General features: G+C 46.3%; 1 protein-coding gene across 1 annotated transcript in view; it reads left to right on the forward strand.

Annotated features, from left to right (window-relative positions):
• Positions 1-25176, forward strand: part of TMCO3 (transmembrane and coiled-coil domains 3) — a 58640-nt gene that overhangs the window by 9798 nt on the left and 23666 nt on the right. Inside the window, exons 5-9 of the mRNA XM_025364710.1 lie at positions 295-486; positions 2073-2201; positions 3779-3871; positions 10779-10965; positions 21310-21427. Coding sequence (XP_025220495.1) covers positions 295-486; positions 2073-2201; positions 3779-3871; positions 10779-10965; positions 21310-21427 — 719 coding nt within the window. The remainder of the gene's footprint in view (positions 1-294; positions 487-2072; positions 2202-3778; positions 3872-10778; positions 10966-21309; positions 21428-25176) is intronic.

Here is a 25176-nt window from a genome sequence, read left to right on the forward strand (position 1 = left end):
GTTGGACTGCGCCGACCCACCCCCCCCCGCCGGGGGAAAAGAGGAAAACCCCAAAAAAAAAAAAAAAAAAAAAAAAAAAAAAAAAGAATGGTAAACTAGATCTTGGAAAGTAGGAGAAATCCTAAACCTATCCATTCTTAAATTACTTAAATTACTTCTTTAATTGAAAAGTCATAATTCACTGCTAATGAACATTGATTGATACATTTTTAACATTCTTCTGTGTAGCATTCATTCCCTAAAAATTGAAAGCATTTAATGGATTTTAATTGCATAATACTATTATTCTTGCAGGTCAAGGGGGTCAATTTTGAGGCAGTTCTGAGGGTGGAGGAAGAAGAGGCCAATTCTAAGCAAAATATAACAAAACGAGAAGTGGAGGACGACTTGGGCCTTAGCATGCTGATTGACTCCCAGAACAACCAATATATTTTGACCAAGCCCAGAGACTCAACCATCCCACGTGCGGATCACCACTTTATAAAGGTAGTGAGTCATGGCGGGATGCCCACCTTTCCCCTACTTCCTGGTTCATGGTGTCAGTATGACCAAGCTTTATCCTCCGAACATGATACTGAGGTGCACAGCCTTCCGTCTAACAGATTTTACTAGAATTCCCTGCATTTTCTGTGATTTGAGGCATCTTCCCTTAATTTCTATTTTTTTTTTGTAAAGGAATAAGATACTTTAATATTTAAAATGAAAGTTAATTTTGTCTTGGAGAATTTGGAAGACTTTGAAATTAGGAGTTACTGTAATGGGATTAAAACTTTAGTCATCTGAAAACCGTTTTCACTAAAATTAAAAATCCTTAAAAGGCAGAGAGGTCTTGGCTAAGGAGTTGTATGTGGCTTCATGTAACCCTGGGGTACAGAGCATGAAAACCCATTCAGCAGTGCCTGGCCTTCCAGATGGAACTGGATTCAGACTTGTTTCCTCCCAGGAACTCGGTCTAGACAAAGGCTATGCAGGGAAGTACTTGAAGCTGAGAGCATCGTGGTTCGGGTGGTCACTCAGGAGGGAGTGGCTTGGCCGTGACAGGTGCAGCCCCTCAGGGAAGCTTGGTACACTGTGGACATTGTCAGGTCTCCAGCAGAGACTGGAGGTTTGTACAGGAGCAGAAACCAAGCCAGAGAATCTAGGCTCAAAGATGGTGCTGTTTCAGGCGAGAGGAAGAGGACCAGCCAGAGAGAGAGGTGGACACGATGGAGTGAGTTCTGTGAGGACTGGGGCTGCCGAGTGATGCTGTCAGGGCCCTCCAAGAAGGGGCGGAGGTCTCTGTAAGGCTATTCTTTCTCCCTTTGTAATGAATAGGCAATTTCTAGGGAGAGGTTTTGAGACTGTAAGTGTCCTGCTCCTTGCTGACCTTCAGGGCTGCAGGCGCAGCAGTGCCAGCACCCACTAAAGATCCTGCCTACACCCGTCATGGCGAAGCCATGTGAATTACAATTTGGACACCAGCACTGAGAGTCTCCCAGATTAGAAAACTCAGTGGAATTCTAGGACTCAGAATTCTTACAACACTCTTAAGGGGCTTAAGCAAAACAAAAAGTTTGCTAGACAGTCAGCGTCCACGTGCTCTGCATCCTCAGTTCAACCAACCGTGGATGAAAATATTCAGAAAAAATACCGAAGAATAACAAGACAATAAAAAATACAAACAAAATATGACAACAATTTCCATTGTGTAGGCATCATGAGTAATCTAGAGGTGCTTTAAAGTATACAGGAGGATGTGCTGGGTTACATGCACATACCATTCCGTTTGGAATCAGAGACTTAGCATCTGAGGATCCTGGTACGGGGGCTGGGGAGGATCCTGAAACCACTGTCCCAAGGATGCTAAGGGGTGACTGTAATCTTTAGGCCATGAAAAACTCACTCCAAATACACTCTTCATGTTTTCAGCTTCTCTGGAACCCTCAGCATGAGGAAAATCGGTGGTTTTGTCTTCGCCCTTCATCCCCATCAGATGAAATCAGGGAACTACGTCCTGTTCTGCGTCTCAGCCAGCCAGCCCTCTTCCTGTCATGTTATCTTACACGTTTCTGATTTATTTCATTCTTCTGCAGGACATTGTTACCATAGGAATGCTGTCCTTGCCTTGTGGCTGGCTGTGTACAGCCATAGGATTGCCTACAATGTTTGGTTATATTATTTGTGGTGTACTTCTAGGACCTTCAGGACTGAATAGTATTAAGGTAAGAACAAAATTTAGTTGTTTTGGTATCTGTTTAACAGAACATAAAAAGAGAATTCCTGAAGACTAAAAAGTGTTGAATGTGATTAATGAAGATACCAGCTTTGTATAAACCATTTCAAAGAAGATGTCCTTTCAGGTGTCGTGGGAAGTCTCTGAACCCTCAGGAAGTCGCTGTGCCTGTTGCTGAAGGGGCGTGTTACTGGAGACAACGACCCTGCTCGTTTCTGTTAGTTTTAAGGAGTCCATTTCCAGTAACATGCTGGGCCAGGTGGTTCAGGCGGCCCTTCACGTGCCGAATACAACCAAAGTGCTGCATCCACTGGTTTTTTTTTTTTTTTTTTTGAGACAGAATCTCGCACTGTCACCCGGGCTGGAGTGCAATGATGCAATCTTGGCTCACTGCAACCTCCACCTCCCGGATTCATGTGATTCTCCTGCCTCAGCCTCCTGAGTAGCTGGGATTACAGGTGCACACCACCACACCTGGCTAATTGTTTGTATTTTTAGTAGAGACGGGGTTTCACTATGTCAGTCTTGAACTCCTGACCTCGTCATCTGCCCGCCTCGGCCTCCCAAGGTGCTGAGATGACAGGTGTGAGCCCATTGACCATGCCCGGCCCACTGACTGTCTTTAAGCATCTCTCTCACAACACATGGGAAAGTCGACGAACCCCAGTCGAGGCAGCGGGCAGTGGGGCTGTTTGCTAGGCCCCGTCACGCCGATGGCACTTCTGACAGGGAGGAAAGGTTCCTGAGCTTCCAGCTGTCTCCCCTCAACACTCACAGTGCGAGCAGCGTGGAGAGTGGGTGCCGGAGTGGGTGCCATGAGTCCCACCGTGGGGCGGCGTGTCAAGGGGTGGGACGGGGAGAAGTGCAGCCTGCTCCCTCCAAGCCTTTTTCCCTCTGCTGCTGGTGGAGCCTGGGACCAGGGCTTTCTCCAGACTGCAGGGCGGCAGGAGGGGTCTGAGGAGCTCCAGCCCCGGCTGGTGAAGAGGAGCGCGCCCAGCACCCTGGGCCTGGGGAGCAGCTGGCTGGCAGGGGAGCTGCAAGCCCACATGTGGGGGCTCCCAGGACAGGGCTGGCTGTGGCAGAATGGCCCCTGGGAAGAACGGCTATTTCAATTTGGTTTTTGGAGTAGGTCTTTTTCACGTGATTCAAGTAGAAACACCGGAGGTGAAAAATCACTTCCTGCCCTTTGCAAATACAAATTTCTTTCCTTCTTCTTCTTAATAGCAAAGGTGCTCATAAACCAAGAAGTAAGTTGAAATAGCTGAGTAATATATACAACTGGATGCTGTAAAAATTATAATTCTTAATAAATCAGCTAAATCATGGAAAATAATGTAATTATAAATAGACCAAGATAAAAATCAGAGCACATACTAGCCAAAGGGAGAAGTGGTTAGTGGAAGACGTATACTGTGTGATTACTCTGTGTGTGTGTGTGTGTGTGTGTGTGTGTGTGTGTGTTGGATACTTCCACCAGGCATACTAGGACATGATTGTTTAGTTAAGTATACTTAATATGTTAAACCTGTAAAATTATATGGTTTGATTTTTTTGTGTGTTTTTCAGTCTATTGTGCAAGTGGAGACATTAGGAGAATTTGGGGTGTTTTTTACTCTTTTTCTTGTTGGCCTAGAATTTTCTCCAGAAAAGCTAAGAAAGGTAAGGACCTCATCAACCCATTACTGCCTCTAAGGGACTTCACATCATGTGGTTTTGGTTCATATACTTTTAACATTTGTTGATGAATTCACTATCAAATTAAATGTTTTTAGAATAGAATATGGTATTTCAGTTTGATGTTATTTTTGAAACAAATTCAGAAAGATGAAGAACATCAGGTTTGAAAGCGTCGAAATTCAATGAAGAATTGGCATTAGGCTTCTCGTGCCTAACTCCAGGAGGGATCTGGAAAGTAACGTGTGTGGACTTTAACAGATGGGCCCTCCCAGAAGGTGGCAAGTCTGTTAGAGGGTCAGATGTCATAGAGGTTGCATATTCAGTGTGTTACCCTAGAAGAAACTTTGTAAATTGGAAGTGAGTTAATTAAAAACCACTTTGCTTTTCCACAGACACGCACAGAAGAGGAAAGTAGCTGATGAAAGGCTAGGGTGGGGAGCGAGAAAATGAACACTGTTGGTAACAAAAAAGAACCCTGTGAATTAAGATCAGATACCATTTTGCCTGCAGTGCTAGCTGGAAAACTAATATCAACTTAGCAAAAGTTTTTAAGCGGATATGAGCTGTAATAGGCATTCTTGAACCAGATTCATGAGATCACAGCTGTACACCCTTTTCGTTTTTTTTTTTGTTTTTTTTCCATGAAAGACTTGGTCATTTTAAACAAAGTGACTTAATTTATGGTGTCTGGTTTGCCTAATCACTCAGCCCTCTCGTGTTGTATTTTTTTTTTTTTATTTTAATTTTTTTTACTTCAATAGGTTTTTTGGGAACAGGTGGTGTTTGGTTACATGAATAAGTTCTTTCGTGGTGATTTGTGAGATTTTGGTGCACCCATCACCAGAGCAGTGTACAGTGCACCCAATGTGTAGTCTTTTATCCCTCACCACCCCCCACCCTTTCCCCCAATCCCCAAAGTCGAGTGTGTCATTCTTACGCGTTTGTGTCCTGGTAGCTTAGCTCCCGCTTAGGAGTGAGATCATAGGATGTTTGATTTTTCATTCCTGAGTTACTGCACTTAGAATAATGGTCTCCAGGCCAGGCGCGGTTGCTCAAGCCTGTAATCCCAGCACTTTGGGAGGCCGAGACGGGTGGATCACGAGGTCAGGAGATCGAGACCATCCTGGCTAACACAGTGAAACCCCGTCTCTACTAAAAAATACAAAAAACTAGCCGGGCGAGGTGGCGGGCGCCTGTAGTCCCAGCTACTCAGGAGGCTGAAGCAGGAGAATGGCATGAACCCGGGAGGCGGAGCTTGCGGTGAGCTGAGATCCGGCCACTGCACTCCAGCCTGGGCGACAGAGCGAGACTCTGTCTCAAAAAAAAAAAAAAAAAAAAAGAATAATGGTCTCCAGTTGCATCCAGGTTGCTGCAAATACCCCTATTTTGCTCCTTTTTATGGCTGAGTAGTATTCCATGGTATATATAATACCACATTTTTTATTGGTGGGCATTTGGGCTGGTTCCATGTTTTTGCAATTGCAAATTGTGCTGCTCTAAACATGTGTATGCAAGTATCTTCTTCACATAATGACTTCTTTTCCCCTAGAAGTGGGATTGCTGGATCAAATGGTACATCTACTTTTAGTTCTCTGAGGAACCTCCACGCTGTTTGCGTTGGTGGTTGTACTAGTTTACATTCCCACCAGCAGAGCAGAAGTGTTCCCCTTTCACCACATCCCTGCCAACATCTCTTCATTTTTTGGTTATGGCCATTCTTGGAGGAGTAAGATGGTATCACATTGTAGTTTTGATTTGCATTTCCCTGATCATTAGTGATGTTCAGCATTTTTTATGTTTGTTGGCCATTTGTCTATCTTCTTTAGAGAATTGTCTATTCATGTTCTTAGCCCACTTTTGGATAGGATTGTTTCTTTTTTTTCTTGCTGACTTTTTTGAGTTCTTTGTCGATTCTGGATATTAGTCATTTGTCGGATGTATAGATTGTGGAGATTTTCTCCAGCTCTTTGGATTTGTACACTCTTTTTGGAAGGCTGTCTAGCAGTTTGACCTAAGAGCTTTAAGATGTGCATATGCGCCCAGTAGTTCTTCTAGGTCTCTCTTCAAAGGAAAGAATCAAACATAAGGTTTTTTAAAAATTTAGCCACAAAAGGTTTTCACCTCCTCATTGTAAATCTTTAAGAAACAGCGGAACCAGTCCCGAGTGTCTAACGGCCAGTTGAACTGTGGCATGACTGCTGATGGAGTGTTAGGTAGCCACTGCAAAGTCACAGGAGCATCAGCAGCAAAGCAAACTATCGGTTAGAATGCTCAACTTGAGGGAAAGCAGGAGCATGTAATGTGACCGCGGTGATGTAAAAGCAGCACCAGCACGTGGGGGAAAGTGGGAAATAGACGACGACCGCGGCGATGTAAAAGCAGCACCAGCACGTGGGGGAAAGTGGGAAATAAACGACGACCGCGGCGATGTAAAAGCAGCACCAGTACGTGGGGGAAAGTGGGAAATAAACGTGCCGGGTCACCATGGTGACTTCTGGTTTCTTCTCTGTATTTTCCAAATTTTCTGTAATAAGCCGTCAATACTTTGTCATTATAAGGAAAAATAAACTTTTCTTTTAAAATCTTGTGTTTACTTTCAGAAGTTCACTCTGATCTCACTGGCATGTTTTTCTTTATACTCTCGTCCCATTTGCTTCCTCAGTTCATCCTCTTACCTAGAACTTTTTGTTTTCTTTACCCTTCTGTTTTTCCACTAAAAGCTCCGTTTGTCCATCTTCTCATTGCTCTCCCTGTCCTGTGAACACTCCTGAAGACACACAGCCTCATAAGGCGTTCTGAATTAACTTTAGGGTGTTCTCCAGGTACTTGGCATCTTTTTATATTTCTTGTAAATTGTTAATTTCTAAGCTCAGTGATTAAAGAGAAGTCACCACTTTCCTGGGTCCCAAGGAAAAGCAGTGCCATCCTTGCCGTTAACCCTGTGGAGGGAGTGTTATGGGGGGAGGATGAGGGGGCGTGGGCCGCGTGGCTGCCCGGCCTGTGGAGGAGCCTGTTATGGGGGGGTAAGGAGGTGTGGCTGTCCAGTGCCCTGTCTCACCAGCGTCCCACGAGTCTCTGTAAAAACATGAGGCCTCCATTTCATGGTGCAGCATGGGCGTGTGTGTGTGTGCGTGTGTGTATCTGTGTGTGTGTAATTTAGAGACGTTTACGGCAAAGGGCAATTTAGGGCAGACCCTAGGGGAGGTGGGAGGGCGACATTCTGGCTATGCGGCAGAGCCTCAACAAGGTACTTACTGCCTGGACATGTGCTTCCTCTCCTATACAGTGAGGGATCTAGAAGACTCTGGTGTCTTCTGGCCCTGTGTTTTCATAGTTTGTATTTTTCTCCACTACAGTATTCACAGTTAATAAAAAATAATATTGTATAACGTAACATTAAGATAATTGTAAGCAGCGTGAGAACGTGCTTCATCAGGGCTGCTGTCATCTCAGTGGCGCTTCCGAGGGTTTGCACCCGGTTCTGAAGTGCCTGCTTGGTGGTGTAGACTCGGGGGCTCGGCAGGAGCCTGGTGTTCCCTGTTAGGAAGTTGTGCTCAGCTGCCCTGCGTGGTGACAGTCAGATGATGGAAGGACACTGGTTTGGGACTCAGGAGACATCTGTGAAACTCCTTGTTGACCCCGATCGAGTGGCGCTGGGCAGGGTTCCTTCTGTGTCTGGGATGTGCGGTGTCTTGGCGCTGACGAGGGTCTCCCGGTCCGAACTCCTCCTCTCACTCGTTGCTGAGCCTGTGCTGCTGTCCCCAGCGGGAACCCTCGGAGTCTGGCCCCACCCTGGTTCATGGAGACGGCATCCCTGGTTCACGGAGACATGACTAAGCAACGTGTTTATTTTCCGCTTTTTATTACTCAGGTGTAATATCTGGCCGAGCTTTAGAACAGCCTGAGATACCCGGAGTCACTTTTCTGAACTGATGAGCCTCCTGCCACGTGGGTTAGCTTGCACACCCCACTTGTGGGTGGGAAAATAATTTCCTTGGGTTTTTGAAATGTAAATACTTGCCAGAAGGCCCCTCTTAGGACTTCTAAAGATATGATTAGAAACTACTCGGAACGCCAAAGCCCCGAAACCGCGTCGTGCGTCGTGCTGAGGAAAGCTGCCCGCTCAGTTCTCTCCCTTGTCGCCGCTTGCTCTTCTAGCCGGACTTCAACTGTTCCTTAAACTTGATCACTTAAGAATCTGTCAGTTTCTGCCTCTCTCTAGATCGTTCATTGAGTCATTGGGGTTGGAGTTTCATTTACTTCTGTCTTGTATCTTCTCTGTCCTAACTGCAAACACCTGTTGAGCACCTGCGGCGTTCCGGGCCCTTCAGGGGCTGCTGGGTGAGGCAGGGTGTAACGTAGATGTGCCTCTACCCTGTGGCTTGTATTGTGGGATTTCAGGAGAATGTGTCTTAGAAGAGGAAGAAGAAGACAGCTGAAGAGGCGGTATTTGAGGCTGGGGTCCTAGTGCAGAGGAAGCCGGGGGTGCCAAGGGGCCTCCTGACCTCCAGTGCCTCCTGACGTCCTGTGCCTCCTGACCTCCAGTGCCTCCTGACGTCCTGTGCCTCCTGACCTCCAGTGCCTCCTGACCTCCTGTGCCTCCTGACCTCCTGTGCCTCCTGACCTCCAGTGCCTCCTGACCTCCAGTGCGCATGCAGCCACCTGGGGGCTTGCTGACCCACAGATTCTGACCTGGGTGTGCCTGCAGGTGGGGCTTCTGATGCGTGCACAGGTCCCATGTTGAACGGGAAGTTTCTTCCTCTCACCTGTGCCCCTGTGGCCTTTCCTGGAGCCGTTTCCCACGATGGTGTCTCAACACCTTGCTCCCAGGGCCCTCCTGGCTGGAATGTGCAGTAACACAAGATAATAAGGTCAGGTAAGGTTCACCCTGGTGATGACCTCAGAGATAACAGTCTTGCCTGTTCTCTATAGATGTGGAAACTAAAGCTAGAGAGATTGCTACCCACTCGGCGCACGGCGAGTTAGCAGCAGATCAGGCCTCAACTCCGTGTGTCCCTTGAGGGTTGGGAAGACCCTGAATCAGAGCTGGTTAACACTGCTCACAGGAGTAACCCCTGAGCCCATGGCCGCCTCAGGCTGCAGCCAGCATGGACGGCACGGTGTTTCCATTGCTCCTCGGCTGTGATATTTGGAAGAGGAAGGGTGTGAGATATGTGTGGACGGCACGATGTTTCCATTGCTCCTCAGCTGTGATATTCGGGTGTAAGATGCACGTGGATGGCACGGTGTTTCCATCGCTCCTCAGCTGTCATATTCGGGTGTGAAATGTGCGTGGACGGCACAGTGTTTCCATCACTCCTCGGCTGTGATACTCGGAAGAGGAAGGGTATGAGATGCACGTGGACGGCACGGTGTTTCCATTGCTCCTCAGCTGTGATACTCGGAAGAGGAAGGGTATGAGATGCACGTGGACCACATGGTGTTTCCATTGCTCCTCGGCTGTGATACTCGGAAGAGGAAGGGTGTAAGTGCATGTGGACCGCACGGTGTTTCCATTGCTCCTCAGCTGTGATATTTGGGTGTGAGATGCGCTCTGTGACAACCATCACGATTGCCAAGCATAGGAAGTAGAGAAAAGAAATTCAGAAGCAGCCGTTGTGGGACCGACCCTTCCCCTATTTGTGGAAGGAGAGAGGGGACCGAGCAGAGTAGAGACTTATCAAGTCTCCGCGGCCCAGAGCTGTTTGGTGGCATCTGCCGGCCTACTGTCACGTGGCCTCTCGATGTTCAGATGAAGTGAGCCTGGGGCCTCGTGGGGTTGGAAGGCACCGTGGTTCCCCTCCAGGGTCTGGAAGCTCCATGGTGGACAAACAGGCCAACGGGTGACAGCTGTGGGAGACTGGGGCGTATCTGCTCATTTTCCTGATTCTCAAAAAGAAAAGTTGTAATTTTGCAAGAAGTGTTGTTTTGCACCAAGAACTAGCTGGGGAGGGAAAAGCTCACATGCTCCAAAGCGCCCAAGGTACACTGGGGCTGGCGGGCTTGGCGGGCACGCCCCCTGGAGCTGCCTGTGTACATTGGGGCCGGCGGGCTTGGTGGGCGCGCCCCCCGGAGCTGCCTGTGTACATTGGGGCTGGCAGGCTCCTTGGGTGGGCCCCCCGGAACCGCCTGTGTCCAGCTGCTCCACAACGCCTGTGTTTAGCCACACAGCCCCTGCATCCCTTCCTTCTAGGACCCCCGACCCCAACTTTCACTTTCCATAGAAGGCCTGGAATCAGGGAACTGATGCTTATTTTGACTAGGACCATGCAGTGAGGAGAAAACGATGTGAATGAGCACTTCAAGTGGGGTAGGAGGAGTTCCAGGTTAATTTCTTTGGTTGATGCATCATATTTATGTTTATATAAATAGGTAGCTTTTATTATTTTAGGATTGAAACGTGCTTTCTTCTCCCTTCCCGTCTCATTTAACACAGTGCCGAGTGCACCCTGAGGCACCTGATAGAGCCGCTTTGGTTGCCGAGCCGCAGTGCCTGGGTTCACTTCTTGGCTCCAACGTTCACTGGCCATGTGACCTTGCCGAATCACTTAACCTGTGTGTGCCTCGGTGTTTTCATCTAAAAGTAGGGGAAATTGTCATCTTGAGCTCAAGTTGTTCTGAGGATTAGGTTTTATTTACACTCCTGGGGAGAGAGTGGGTGTGCGTGTATTGTGTGTGTGCAGCCCTGTGGCAGTGCCTGGCACAGAGGAAGCCTTGTGTGAGTACTCACCGTGTTCAGCTGATGACGTTGGATATGTGACCCAGCGTTGCCTCACAAAAGCTCAGCTCTGCCTCCTTTCCTGGGTGCAGAAATGCATGAAGTCTGTGTGGTGTGGTCATTGCCTGTTGTCACTAAAAAGCGTGTGAATCAAACTGTGTTCTCTTTAAGGTGTGGAAGATTTCCTTACAAGGGCCGTGTTACATGACACTGTTGATGATTGCGTTTGGCTTGCTATGGGGGCATCTCCTGCGGATCAAACCCACGCAGAGCGTCTTCATTTCCACCTGTCTGTCCTTGTCGAGCACACCCCTCGTGTCCAGGTTCCTCGTGGGCAGCGCGCGGGCTGACAAAGAAGGTAGGTGACGGCGTGTTCCAAGTGTGTGTCTGACTCATGCTCGTGTGTAGGTAACTTTTGGATTCACAGTTGAGGGCCTGTGAGGAAAAATTGCAAGTCTTACTTCCCCTCTGAGGACTTTCCGAACAATTGTGGATGTCACGGCTTACATTCCGAAAGGAACTGATGTCCCTGTGAACTCAGGTCCTCCCAACCTCCACTTCTCCACTTGATTAAGAAAAAATGAGGGCCAGAGAGAACTTGGACCAAGATTTTGAAAAGCCAGTCAGCACTGGAAAATGACCTGTGGAATTGGTGGGTTTTAGGAAGTTGCATGTGTTTTGCTGCTTTAATTCTAGCAGGCACTGGGGATGGACCCACTTTCGATACTTTCTTCCTGTGAAATCAAAGGTGCTTTGGTAACTGAAGGTTTTCCCAACTCTTTTGCTTTGGCCTTAGTTTCATCGTATGTATGAAACATTGGCGCCTCTAAGTCCTGACTGTTTAGTGGAAGCTGACTTGCTCAGAAGTCTTGGCAGGACCGTGTCCCTTTGTAGGGAGGCTTGGCAGGTTGCTGTTTCTGACAGCCTGCTTACCCACTGGGTAAGCTGTCACTGTTTTGCTCTTATTTTGTAAAAGTCAGTAAAATACAGGGTCGAAATGCCACAGTCACTTCACTGTGATGTTTACCCTGCCCAGAACACACAGGCATAGAAGAGAAAATACGAAAAGAGAAAACCACAGAGGTGTGTCTGACCTCTCCTGTAAACCGACAGGCTCTGTGCCGGCAGCTAAGAGGCTGAGCAGAGCTGGCCATGGGCCGCCGAGCCGGGTGCTGGAGCATGTGGAACCCACGCGTGCCCTCACTGTGGGACCGGCAGTTGGGAAGCATCACTCTGTGAAGGAAGCAGGGAAAGCTTTTTAAAAATCTGCGGCCTTCTGCTGGGCCTGAGGCACCAGAAGGACACGGATGCAGCCTCCCTGCTAGACACTGGACAGGCGGCCCCAGCCGTGGGCCTCCTCCGTGCTGGTCCCAGCATCCCTGTGGGCTGGTCCTAGGGTCAGCCCCATCGTGAGACTGGACAGAGGTGGAGGGTCGGGGACCGAGTGAAATGAAAAAAGAGCAAGTGGGGACCAGGAACGATGCATGAAAACTGCTGGTTTAGTGGCCTGCACATGGGAACACCCACACCTGCAAAGAAATCTGTGGCTGGAAAAGAGCTGACAGACTCAGCAGTCACCGTGTGAACTGCCCTTGTGGACAGAAAAGCTTAATAAAGACTTCAAAATAAGTGGGCAGGCCGGGCGCGGTGGCTCAAGCCTGTAATCCCAGCACTTTGGGAGGCCGAGACGGGCGGATCACGAGGTCAGGAGATCGAGACCATCCTGGCTAACATGGTGAAACCCCGTCTCTACTAAAAATACAAAAAACTAGCCGGGCGAGGTGGCGAGCGCCTGTAGTCCCAGCTACTCGGGAGGCTGAGGCAGGAGAATGGCGTGAACCCAGGAGGCGGAGCTTGCAGTGAGCTGAGATCCGGCCACTGCACTCCAGCCCAGGCGACAGAGCGAGACTCCGTCTCAAAAAAAAAAAAAAAATAAGTGGGCAGTATACACTCAGAGTCCCAGGGGCCAGGACTGGAGAGGGAGAGGGGTGGAGTGTAGATGGAGAGGGTCAGTATATACAGACTCGGTGCCCTAGAGGCTGGAATGTACATGGAGAGGGGTGGAGGGTAGATGGAGAGGGTCAGTATATATAGACTCAGAGCCCCAGGGGCCGGGACTGCAGAGGGGTGGAGGGTAGATGGAGAGGGTCAGTATATATAGACTCGGTGCCCCAGGTGCTAGGACTGGAAGGGGGCCAGAGTGTAGATGGAGAGGGTCAGTATATACAGATGGGGAGCCCCAGGGGCCGAGACTGGAGAGGGGTGGAGGGTAGATGGAGAGGGTCAGTATATATAGACGCGGTGCCCCAGGGGCCGGGACTGGAAAGAGGACCTGGTGGGTTTTCAGAACTCAAGACAGGAGCCTACCTCCAGCACTGATGGGATAAAGGGAAGTGAGTCCACCCGGCACGTCATGTGCTTCAGCAGAGCGTGAAGTAGAAGGGAACGTCTGAACACCTGGCAGAAAAGAGAGGTGGTCTAAAAAGGAACATCAAGTAAATGGGCTGATAGGACATGTCTCCTCGGCAACGTCAGATGGTGGGAGGCAGCGGGTAGGTAACCCACACCCTGGGGAGACAAAGTCATGCCTGCCCAGCGAAATTACCATCCAAGAATAGGGCGTGAAATGCAGGCATTTCTGATGTGCAGAGACCCCAGAGCACCACCCACCCCGCTGTCCCCACAGGGCCCGGACACAGGCCCTGCAGAGGCAGAGCTGGACGTGGAAACAGCAGGGAGACAGAGGGGTCTAGAGGCTGATAAATTCAGTCAGTTATGACTGTTAGAAAAGGAGGTGTTTGAGTGCATTTTTTTAAAAGACCAGGCTAAAACTCTAGATAGTAAGAAGATAGGAGGGTTGCATGTTTGGGAGGTAGTTAGACTCAAGGACTTGGACACTGAAAGGAAATTGACAATTAGACTTGTTAAATGTGTCATATACCCACAGCACAGTTAGAACATGTCATTTGAAAAAAAGCTTCGGGAATAAACTTCTCAAAAGAGAGCTGTGACCTTTGAGGATAGAGTCACAAATGGAGCGAATTCGTGTTCATGGAGTTCATAAAAAGTCTCCATTCATAAAGATGTCATTTCTCCCTAAATTTATAAACTCATAGCTGTTCCAGTAAAAACATCTGGCAGGGTTTTTCGTGAAACCGAAGAAACTGATCCTAAAATTCAGTGGGGACCAAAAGACCAAGTAGCCAACATTAATTTGAGGTGAGGAGTCCCCCACCAGCTCTCACGACTGATGATGTCACAGCGGATAGCAGCACCGCAGGCTGAGATGGAGCCGGCGAGTGGGGCCCACAGACCAGACACTGCAGAGAAGCCAAGGAGATTGACTCACCAGGAGTGGGAATTAGCTATCCAAACGGAAGAAAATAAAATTAGCTTGACTTTAGAACTACGAGAAGGAAATAGAAAATATCCTTATAACCTCAGGGTAGAATTCCTTAAAATATAAAATGCAGAATTCAAAAGAGAAAATACCGATGCATATGACACATTTGACTTTGTAACTTTCTTTTTCATGCTGACCTCCCTGTGGGGAAAACTGTAACTTTTATTGAAAGGCTTTTTTTTTTAATAAGCCACAGGCCAGAGGAAGATATTTCCTGTAGTTATTTATTTCTTGTTTGTTTAGAGCAAAGGATTAATATTCAGAATGAATCAAGAAGGTCTGTAAATCCAAACCAAAAAGTAACCTAATGGGAAAGTAGGCAGAATATCTGAGCAAGTAACTTAACGGGAGAAGAAACCTAAATGATGCATAAACATGAAGATAGGAGCCTCGCTAGTATTCGGAGATGCAGGCTGATGGGACTGAGATCGATGCCATCCACATGAGCTTGCTGCCAAGCTTTGTTTTAGACCAAGTCTTGCTGTCACCCAGGCTGGAGTGCAGTGGCTCGATCTTGGCTCACTGCAGCCCCGACCTCCTGGGCTCAAGCGATCCTCCCACTCAACATCCTGAGTAGCTGGGATGACAGGCGTGTGCCACCATGCCTGGCTAAGTTTTTAGTTTTTTGTAGAGATGGGGGTCTTGCTGGGTTACCCAGGCTGGTTTCGAACCCTGGCCTCAAGCAGTCCTCCTGCCTCAGCCTCCCAAAGCACTGGGATTGCAGGCATGAGCCACCACACCTGGCCCTAGCAAACATTTTTTAACCTGAGGTACCATTGGCAAGAGTGTGGAGTGCCAAGATTAAGCATTCTCCGTGGGAATGTAAATTGGTTCAGCCACTTTGGAGGATACTTTTGCAATCAGAAAATTCCATTTCTACATACTATCCTAGAAAATTCATGGAAATTATTATAATTCAAAACAGTATTATTTTTAATAGCAAAAAGTTGATCAACCGAATATTCAGTAACATAGTAACATGCTGGACAGCTAAGGTGTATTCATACCTTGGAATGCTGCAGAAGCAAATGCGAATGACTTTTATAGCATGGAGGGAAAGATACAAGATGTGGAATACAACATGTTTGTGTGTGTCAAGTCTGAACTTTACATACATGCAAACTTCTACACTAAAAGCAAGAAGAAGTGTTTGAGAATGACAAATGAGGCCGAGTGGCTGTGCCAGAGACGGGGAAGGTGTGCCATCAGAGAGGGACACAGGGCAGTCAGCTGCTTGTGACATTCTTTCAGAAGCTGAGTGATGGCTCTGGTTGTTCATGACATGCTTTGTACCTTTTTTCTTGATTCAAAGTATTTTATAATAATTGTTTTTAAAAACAAGGTAACTGGCTGGGCGTGGTGGCTCACGCCGGTAATCCCAGCACTTTGGGAGGTCGAGGTGGGCGGATCACAAGGTCAAGAGATCGAGACTAGCCTGGCCAATATGGTGAAACCCCATCTCTACTAAAAATACAATAATTAACTGCACGTGGTGGTGGGTGCCTGTAGTCCCGGCTACTCGGGAGGCTGAGGCAGGAGAATCGCTTGAACTCAGGAGGCAGAGGTTGCAGTGAGCTGAGATCACGCTACTGCACTCCAGTCTAACAGAGCGAGACTCCATCTCAAAAAAACAAAAAAAACAAAAAAAATACGTGACCACTAAAAAGTGGAAATGCAGTCTATACCTTCCAAATGCTGCTGTTTTATTAGTATAGTTTTTAGTAAGTTTTGAGACCAGGAAGTGTGAATCCTCCAACTTTGTTCAAGATTATTTTGGCTGTTTGGGGTCGTCTGAGATTCTGTATAAATTTTAGGATAGTGTTTTCTGTTTCTTCAGAAAACATCGTTGGGATTCTGATAGGAATTGCATTGGATTTGCAGTCGTAATTTTGGTAGTATTGACATCTAAACAATATTAAGTCTTCCAGTCCATGAATACAAGATATTTTTCTATGTAAGCGTGTCTTTCATTTCTTTTAGCAACGTGTTTGTTTTCAGTGTATACATGTTTTGTCTCCTTGGTTCACTCTGTCCTAAGTATTTTATTCTTTTTGATATGTTGTAGATGGAATTGTTTTCTTAATCTCCTTTTCAGATTGTTCATTATTAGTATATAGAAATGCAGCTGACTTTTGTGTGTTTATTTTGTGCCCCGCACCTTTGTGAATTGGTTTATCCTAATAGATTTTTGTGTGTGAAATCTTTTGGATTTTCTACATATGAGATAATCTCCTCTGCTTACAGGATCATTAAATTCATTCTTTCCAATTTGTACACCAGCCTTGTCTCTTAGAGATGGACACTGAAATGTATGGTTAAGAGGATGACTGGGGTTTCCCTCAGGAGGGTAGAATGGAGGTTACTATATGAAACAGGGGTCGTCTACCTGATCATGGAAACTGGATTATCTGTTCCTTGAGATGCACTGTATTTTTCTTTCTTTTCGCATGTGCTTGAAATTGTATTAGAAATTCCTATATATGTCCAGGCACAGTGGCTCACGCCTGTAATCCCAGCACTTTGGGAGGCCAAGGCAGGTGGATCACATGAGGTCAGGAGTTCAAGACCATCCTGGCCAACATGGTGAAACCCCATCTCTACTGAAAATACAAAAATTAGCCGGGCGTGGTGGCGGGCACCTGTAATCCTAGCTACTCGGGAGGCTGAGGCACGAGAATCGCTTGAACCCGGGAGGTGGAGCTTCCAGTGAGCCGAGTTCACACCACTGCACTCCAGTCTGGGCCACAGAGACTCCATCTCAAAAAAAAAAAAAGAAAAAAAGAAAGAAAAGAAATTCCTATATAGCCCAAACTTAAGACTGTCTCACCAGAGCTTAAAGGTATCAACTCTGGCCACACCAGCAGCCTCAGTCACTCTTCTTAAATGGATTTTGGTCCAATTTCTACTCCTTTTCTATTTTTCGAGATTTCTAGCTCCTGCGAGGGGCCCAACCCTCGAAGGAGTCCAGCAAATGTATAACTCTGCCTTGCCTGTGCTGAAAACCCATGGAAAGAGGAACAGAGGAGGCAGGCACCTGGAGGCCAGAGTGGCAGCTGGATTATGGAGGTGTGGTTTGCACGCCTGGCAGTGGTGAGCTTCTTAAGCCTCATTCTTAACCTTGGAGCAAGACTCGCCACCCAGCCACATGCAGCGCTGGCCTCCAGAGGCCTCTGTGGGCAGGGCCTGCCCTGTGAAACTCAGGGCTGCAAGAGGACCTTGAGACCAGGTGCCGTGGGCTGGCTGGTTTACGAAGGAAGAGGGACTGTATCCATTCTCAGAGGAACGCCGTTGTCTCTCCAGAGTGGTGTATGTGGGACCAGGCAAGAGGCCAGGAGTGGGGAGGAAACATTCCCTTCTTGTGGAAATGCAAGCGAGGGGAAAGGAGGTTTCCCTGACAATGTGCTAGAATATTTGTGCAGCCATTTTTTTTTTTTTTTTGGTTGAGACGGAGTCTCGCTCTGTGGCCCAGGCTGGAGAGCAGTGGCGTGGTCTCAGCTCACTGCAAGCTCTGCCTCCCGAATTCACGCCATTCTCCTGACTCAGCCTCCCGAGTAGCTGGGACTACAGGTGCCCGCCACTCTGCCCGGCTAATATTTGTGTTTTTAGTAGAGACCGGGTTTCACCGTGCTAGCCAGGATGGTCTCGATCTCCTGACCTCATGATCCGCCCGCCTTGGCCTCCCAAAATGCTGGGATTTCATGCAGCCATTTTTGTACTAGTGAATAAATGGAATTCCTGAATGTCTACCAAGAGATGAATGGATAAATTGTGGTCTATTCTACAACAGTTTTTTGTTTTTTTATTTTTTATTTTTTATTTTTGAGATGGAGTCTCGCTCTGTCGCCCAGGCTGGAGTGCAGTGGCGCGATCTCGGCTCACTGCAAGCTCTGCCTCCCAGGCTCACACCATTCTCCTGCCTCAGCCTCCCGAGTAGCTGGGACTACAGGTGCCGCCACCAGGCCTGGCTAATTTTTTTGTATTTTTAGTAGAGATGGGGTTTCACCGTGTTAGCCAGGATGGTCTCGATCTCCTGACCTCATGATCCGCCTGCCTCGGCCTCCCAAAGGGCTGGAATTACAGGCGTGAGCCACCGCACCCAGCCTCTACAACAGTTTTGAAAATGAATCAGAGCTTTGTGCACCAACACCAACATGGATAATTTTCAGATATAGTCGTGATCAAAAACGGCAAGTTGCAGAAATGTTCACTCTGTGAAGTTTAATATTACAAAATAATAAACTCAGTGTTGCTTCCAAATCTATAGGTGTTACATTAAGTAGAAATGCATTCAAGGGGATGATGAACTTTCAGAATAAGGTCAAGTGGGGAGTGTGGGTGGAGGAAAGAGGGACCCAGTATCAAGGGGGTTACAGAGCTCCTTGGCGGCACCCTTAGGATTTTATTTCTTTAAAAATCTGAAACAAATATGTTACAGGTTTAACATTTAATAAAATTCCTTAGTGGGTATGTGAGCATTTGATATACTTCTTGTTCTCTGTATATTTGAACTGTTTAATAAAAGGAATGGAAAACAGGAAGAAGTCAAAATTCTTATAGTAGTGATAAGCACAAAAAGGTAGTGCAAATTTCAGAAAGATGACAATAGTAAAAGTGTTAAGAAATTAGAGAAGCTGTAATATTTCAGTGTAATAATTATTTTTATCTTGTGTGGTTGCACTGTTGAAGTTTTATGCCTGTCACTGCTCCAAGCACTTGTCTTCTTCCTGCAGCCCCGTGAAGTGCCTTGCGAGCGGATGTTTCCTTCGCAGGCCCTGTGGGTGCGGACTCAGGGTCCTGCACCAGGGACCACTGTGAAGACCTGGTCTCTGGTCTGTGATGCCCGTGGTCTAGTGGGCAACAGTTGAATGTGTTGATTTCAGCCAGTTCGCTATGATCGGTGCAAAGGAAGAGAACAAAATATTTAAAACATGTAGAAAATGCTGGTGGTAATATCATCCAAGGCTGTCTCTAAAAAGTGAGATGTAGTGAGAGATTTTGTTTCTTTTTTTTTTTTTTTTTTTGAGACAGAGTCTCGCTTTGTCACCCAGGCTGGAGTGCAGTGGTGCAATCTTGGCTCACTGCAACCTCTGCCTCCCGGGTTCACGCCATTCTTCTGCCTCACCCTCCCGGAGTAGCTGGGACTACAGGCGCCGCCACCACGCCTGGCTAATTTTTTGTATTTTTAGTAGAGACGGGGTTTTACTGTGTTAGCCAGGATGGTCTCAATCTCCTGACCTCGTGATCCACCCGCCTCGGCCCTGCAAAGTGCTGGGATTACAGGTGTGAGCCACCGCGCCCAGCCAGATTTTGTTTCTTTTAAATAGAAGGGGCACAGGTGTGAACGTGTTATCTGCAGAAGATGTGGGTGGGGGGGCTGCGGCTCCTTTGTGTCCCGCAGACTCATCTCGCAGCCTCCCTCCCGCCTTGCGAAGGCCTCGAGATGAAGAGCGGTGCGGTGACCACAAGCCCGTGCAAGCCTTAGGGTTTAAATGGCTGATGTGTGAAGCCTCCGCATGGACAATGTTAGTTGGGAGGCAATTTTTATCATCTTCTGAATCGTGTAACCCTAAAAGACACAAAGCTGTAGCCACAACAGCTTAACGTGATCATCTGTTCAGACTGTTTTAAAATTCTAAGGCAAGATATTTTGTTTACCAAAAATTTAGTTTTGTACAAAAAGTAAATCAAGCCTTCTAAAAACGATTACCTAACTTCTATCCAGAAAGAGATTTTTGCTGGCATCAAGGGGTTTTGTGTGGTTCTGCTGCTTTTAAAAAATAAGCCTTTTCTATCAGATTGGTCTTTAAAAATCTGTTAATAGCAGTAGCTTTTTTTTTTTTTTTTTGAGACAGAGTCTCGCTCTTGTCCCCCAGGCTGGAGTGCAGTGGCACGATCTCAGCTCACTGTAACCTCCACTTCCTGGGTTCAAGCGATTCTCCTGCCTCAGCCCCCCAAGTAGCTGGGACTACAGGCACCCGCCACCACACCCAGCTAATTTTTTGTATTTTTAGTAGAGATGGGGATTCACCATGTTGGTCACGCTGGTCGCGAACTCCTGACCTCAGGTGATCCACCCGCCTCAGCCTCCCAAAGTGCTGGGATTATAGGCTTGAGCCACCACTCCCAGCCTTTTGTATTTTTAATAGAGACGGGGTTTCACCATGTTGGCCAAACTGGTTTTGAACTCCTGACCTCAGGTGATCCACCCTCCTCAACCTCCCAAAGTACTGGGATTACAGGCCTGAACCACCGTGGCCAGCTGCTTTTTTTTTTTTTTTTTAAGAAAAAATACCTTGTTTGGGGTGGGGTTGGGGGAATGACTTTTAGAAACGTATTTACATAGTTCATAGCTGGAACTGTATGTTGAAAATGGAGACCTTTAGAGGCTTGTGCAAGTTACTGAATTCGTGAAAAATGTCTCATTTTCCTTTCTTCTTTCCAGAGTTGTTACCTAGTCTCTTCAGGTAGTCGTGGCTACTCCTGTTCTGCCCTCAGGAGCCAGTATTTGTCTGCCGAGCCTGCCTTGGTCTCACAGTGAGGGCTCATTCTGGGCAGTGGCTTGGGTGGGTTTGCACACGTGGAACACACCACGTGATCAGAGGGGCCTGAGTCAGGCCTCCCGGAGTAGCTCAGAGAAGCTGTAAAGGTGAGAAGCGAAGGCTTCTCCGTGTGTTTCTGGGACGCGGTGAGGTTGGTGTGATTATCCAAGCCTGTCATCTTGTTTGCCATGTCATCTTTTTGTCATGAGGTTTTTCAATAATTATGTAAATAACAAGTAAGTTGTGGAAGTAAAAGGTGTTCTGAGTATTTGCTTTACAACATTTTTAATCTTAAAATGCTTCAGTGTTTGTTCTCAGAGATTTTAAAGTCTATTCTTAAAAATGTAAAGTGCCATCCGGGCGCAGTGGCTCACGCCTGTAATCCCAGCATTTTGGGAGGCCGAGGCAGGTGAATCACAAGGTCAGGAGTTTGAGACCAGCCTGACCGACATGGTGAATCCCCGTCTCTACTAAAAATATAAAAATTAGCCAGGCATGGTGGTGGGCGCCTGTAATCCCAGCTACTCAGGAGGCTGAGGCAGGAGAATCACTTGAACCCAGGAGGTGGAGGTTACAGTGAGCTGAGATTGTGCCACTGCACTCCAGCCTGGGTAACAGAGCAAGACTCCGTCTCAAAAAAAGAAAAAGTAAAGTGCCAAAATAATTTGAGTTATTTCGGAAGTGTGTACAATGGTGACATTTTGACTTCGGATACTTTTGAGTTGCTGTAGACCTGTCTTCAATGCCTTTCCCCACACAGGCGACATTGACTACAGCACCGTGCTCCTTGGCATGCTGGTGACACAGGACGTGCAGCTCGGGCTCTTCATGGCCGTCATGCCGACTCTCATACAGGCGGGTGCCAGTGCATCTTCTAGGTAAATGCTTTGTGTACACAGTTTGTTTTTCTAGTTTAAAATCACTGTGCATAAAAATACTACTTAATACCTTTTCAAAAGAGATGTTCTGAGCTCAGATGGCTCAGGCTTCCGTGCACAGACCCTGGAGCGACACTGCCTTGCTCATGCCCTGGCTGTCTGTGCTTAGCAGCTCCTCACCACGGGCAGGCGACTCATCCTCACTGTTCCTCAGTCCTGTCTTCCATCAAGTAGGGGTAGCAGTAGTGCCCACCGATAGAGTAGTCAGGAGGAATGAATGAGTTCAGTTATAAACATGCTTAGAACAATGCCCAGAACATAGTAAGTGATGTGGAGGGAGGGGGGTGTCTGTATGCGTGTGTATGTGTGCATGGGGAGGGAGTATCTGTGTGTGTGTGTGTATGTGTATGTGTGTGTAGGGTATATCTGTGTGCTTACATGGTATGTGTGTGCGTGTATTCATGTATATCTGCATGTATGTGTGGTGTGCCTGTGTGGTGGGGGGCATGTGTCTGCATGTGTGGTGTGTGTGTGTCTTCTGTGGTATGTCTGGGGGGGTATCCACGTGTGCGTATGTGGGATATATCTGTGTGTTTGCATGCATGTGTGGTGTGTGTGTGTGTGAGATCTATCATTGTGTGGTTGTCATTGTCACTGTCATCATCACCACTTCCCCGGTCCTTCTTTTCATTCTCCCAATATCGTATTGCCAAACGTAAACTGCACCTGCTTGGGTTCGTATGGAGAGAGAAGCCAAATGGGAAGAATTAATTTATCCAGAAAGTTGTAGGTTGTGCCGCATATACAAATACATTCCAAGAATATCAGCCAGAAAATAAGGACAGTTGCAAAGTCTAGGGTGCCCTATGAAGCTTAAAGTGGGATGGGACTGTAAGCTTGAGTTTGTTGTAGGCCAATATACTATACTTTATGTATGTAAATATTGTGCTTTAGATCTAATCTCTTTATTGCAGTTCTTACAGCAATGAGTACTGATCAAAAATTAGGAGACCTTTTTGAAACTTCTTTTGGAACCAGATTGAAGTGCTAGGACCCGTCTCATGTACTTTATTTCTTCCTTTCCAACCTGCATGCTTTTGGGTTTCTTCCTGCGTTATTGCACTGGCTGGAACGTCCAGTACTTTGTTGAAAAAGATTGTGTGAGAGGACATCTTTGCCTTGCTCTTGACCTCAGGGGGAAGCGTTCAGTCTCTCACCATTAGGTGTGATGTTAGCTGTAGGTTTATTGTAGACACTCTTTGTCAAGCTAAGGAAATTCCCATCTATTCCTAGTTTGCTGAGAGTTTTTATGATTAATGCGTGGTGGATTCTGCCAGTTGCTTTTGCTAAACCAATTGATATTATTATGTAATTTTTCTTTTTTTGCTGTTTTTTTTTTTTTTTTTTTTTTTTGAGATGGAATCTTGCTCTGTCGCTTAGGCTGGAGTACAGTGTCATGATCTCGGCTCACTGAAACCTCCGCCTCCTGGGTTCAAGCAATTCTCCTGCCTCAGCCTCCCGAGCAGCTGGGACTACAGGCATGCGCCACCATGCCCAGCTAATTTTCATATTTTTAGTAGAGACGGGGTTTCACCATATTGGCCAGGCTGGTCTTGAACTCCTGACATTGTGATCTGCTCGCCTTGGCCTCCCAAAGTGGTGGGATTACAGGCATGAGCCACTGTGCCCAGCATTCTTTTTTAGCTAAGTGACATGATGGATAACATTGATTTTTGAAAGTTGAACCAGCCTTGCATACCTGGGATAATTCCCAGTTGGTCTAGGTATATAATTATTTTTATACATTGCTGCCTTCAGTTTGCTAATTTATTGAGGATTTTGGGGTCTAAGTTCATGAGAGAGATTGGTGTGTAGTTTTTTCTCTCTCTCTCTTTTTTTTTTTTTGATACTCTGGGTTTTGGTAATAAGAGTCATACTAGGTTCACAAAATGTTTTGGGAAGTGTTCCTTTCTTTTTATTTTCTGGAAAACATTGTATAAAATTGATGTCAGTTCTTCCTTAATATTTGGTAGAATTCTGCAGTAAAACCCTCTGGGTCATGAGATTTCCTTTTGGGGAGTTTTCTTACCAATTTTTTTTTTGCTTAATAGTCCCAGTAGATATTCAGAATATCTACTTCATATTGCTGAGTTGTGGTAGCTTAGCTTTTTGAGGAATCATTCCATTCTGTCTCAGTTGTCAGATTTCTATGTGTAGAGTTTTTGTGTCGTATTCCTTTATCGTTCTTTTCATGTCCACAGAGTCTGTGGTGATATCCCCCGTTTCATTGCTTATGTTGATAACTTGCATCTTCTTTGTCTAGGGATTTGGCAATTGTATTAATCTTTCCAAAGAATTGGTTCCTTGTTTTACTGATTTTCTTTATTTCGTTGTTTTCAGTTTCATTAGTTTTACCCTCACCTTCCTTCCTTCTCGCTTTGGGTTTATTTTACTCTTTTTCTAGGTTCTTAGGGTATTAACTTAGATTATTGATTTTAAACTGCTCATCTTTTCTACTGTAAGCATTTAGTGCTATAAATTTCCCTCTCAGCACTGTTTTAGCTGCATTGCATATTTTGATATGTTGTATTTTTATTTTCATTTTGTTCAATGAGTTTTAAAATTTTCGTTTGATACTTCTTTGACTCAGGGATTGTTTAGAAGTGTTGCTTAATTTCCAAACATCTGGAGATTTTCCTGATGTCTTTCTGTTACTGATTTGTAGTTTGATTCCACTGTGGCCTGAGAATATTTTGTATGATTTCAGTTCTTTTACATTTGTTGAGGTTTGTTTTATGGCCAGTGACAACTGTCTGTGGTAAATGCTCCAAAGTCACTTGGGAGGAAAAAAAAGTATATTCTGTTATTGTTGAGTGGAGTTTTGTAAATATATGTCAGTTAATTGCACTATTCTGTGTTCTTGCTGTAGTTGTAACAGCTGTCGAGGGAGATGGTGTTGAAGTCCCCCGTTATAGTTGGGTATTTGTCTGTTTCTCCTTTGAGTTCTGTCAGCTTTTGCTCTATGTATTTTGGGGCTCTTTTGTTTGGTACATACATATTTAGGATCATTTTGTCTTCCTGGTGAATTGATCTTGTTATCATTATGTAATATTTCTTTTTGTTGTTGTTTTTCGAGACATAGTCTCGCTCTGTTGCCCAGGCTGGAATGCAGTGGCGTGACCTCGGCTCTCCGCCTCCTGGGTTCTAGTGATTCTCATGCCTCAGCCTCCTGAGTAGTGGGATTACAGGCATGTGCCACCACACCTGGCTCATTTTTGTATTTTTTAGTAGAGACAAGGTTTTGCCATGTTGGCCAGGCTAGTCTCGAACTCCTGGCCTCAAGTGATCTTCCTGCCTCGGCCTCCCAAAGTGCTGGGATTACAGGTGTGAGCCACTGTGCCTGGCCATATTTCTTTTATTGCTAGTAATTTTCCTTGCCTTGTAATTCGCTTTATCTGATATTAATGTAATATTAATTTTTTTTTTTGGTCAATGTCTGCAGTGGTGTGTCCTTTTCATACTTTTCCTTTCAACCTACTTATGCTCTTGTACTGAAGGGAGTTTCTTGTAGAGAACATATTGTTGGGTGACTTTTTTTTAGTCCACTCAGCCAGTCTCTGTATTTTAATTGGTATGTTTAGACCATTTATAGATCAGGTAAATATTGATACGTTGCAACTTAAGTCAGCGTTTTATTTGTTTTTTGTCTCTTGTTATTCTTTTTCTTTTACATCTCTATGGGTTGCCTG

This window comes from Theropithecus gelada, chromosome 17 (assembly GCF_003255815.1).
Source record: "Theropithecus gelada isolate Dixy chromosome 17, Tgel_1.0, whole genome shotgun sequence".
Taxonomy (NCBI): Eukaryota; Metazoa; Chordata; class Mammalia; order Primates; family Cercopithecidae; genus Theropithecus; species Theropithecus gelada.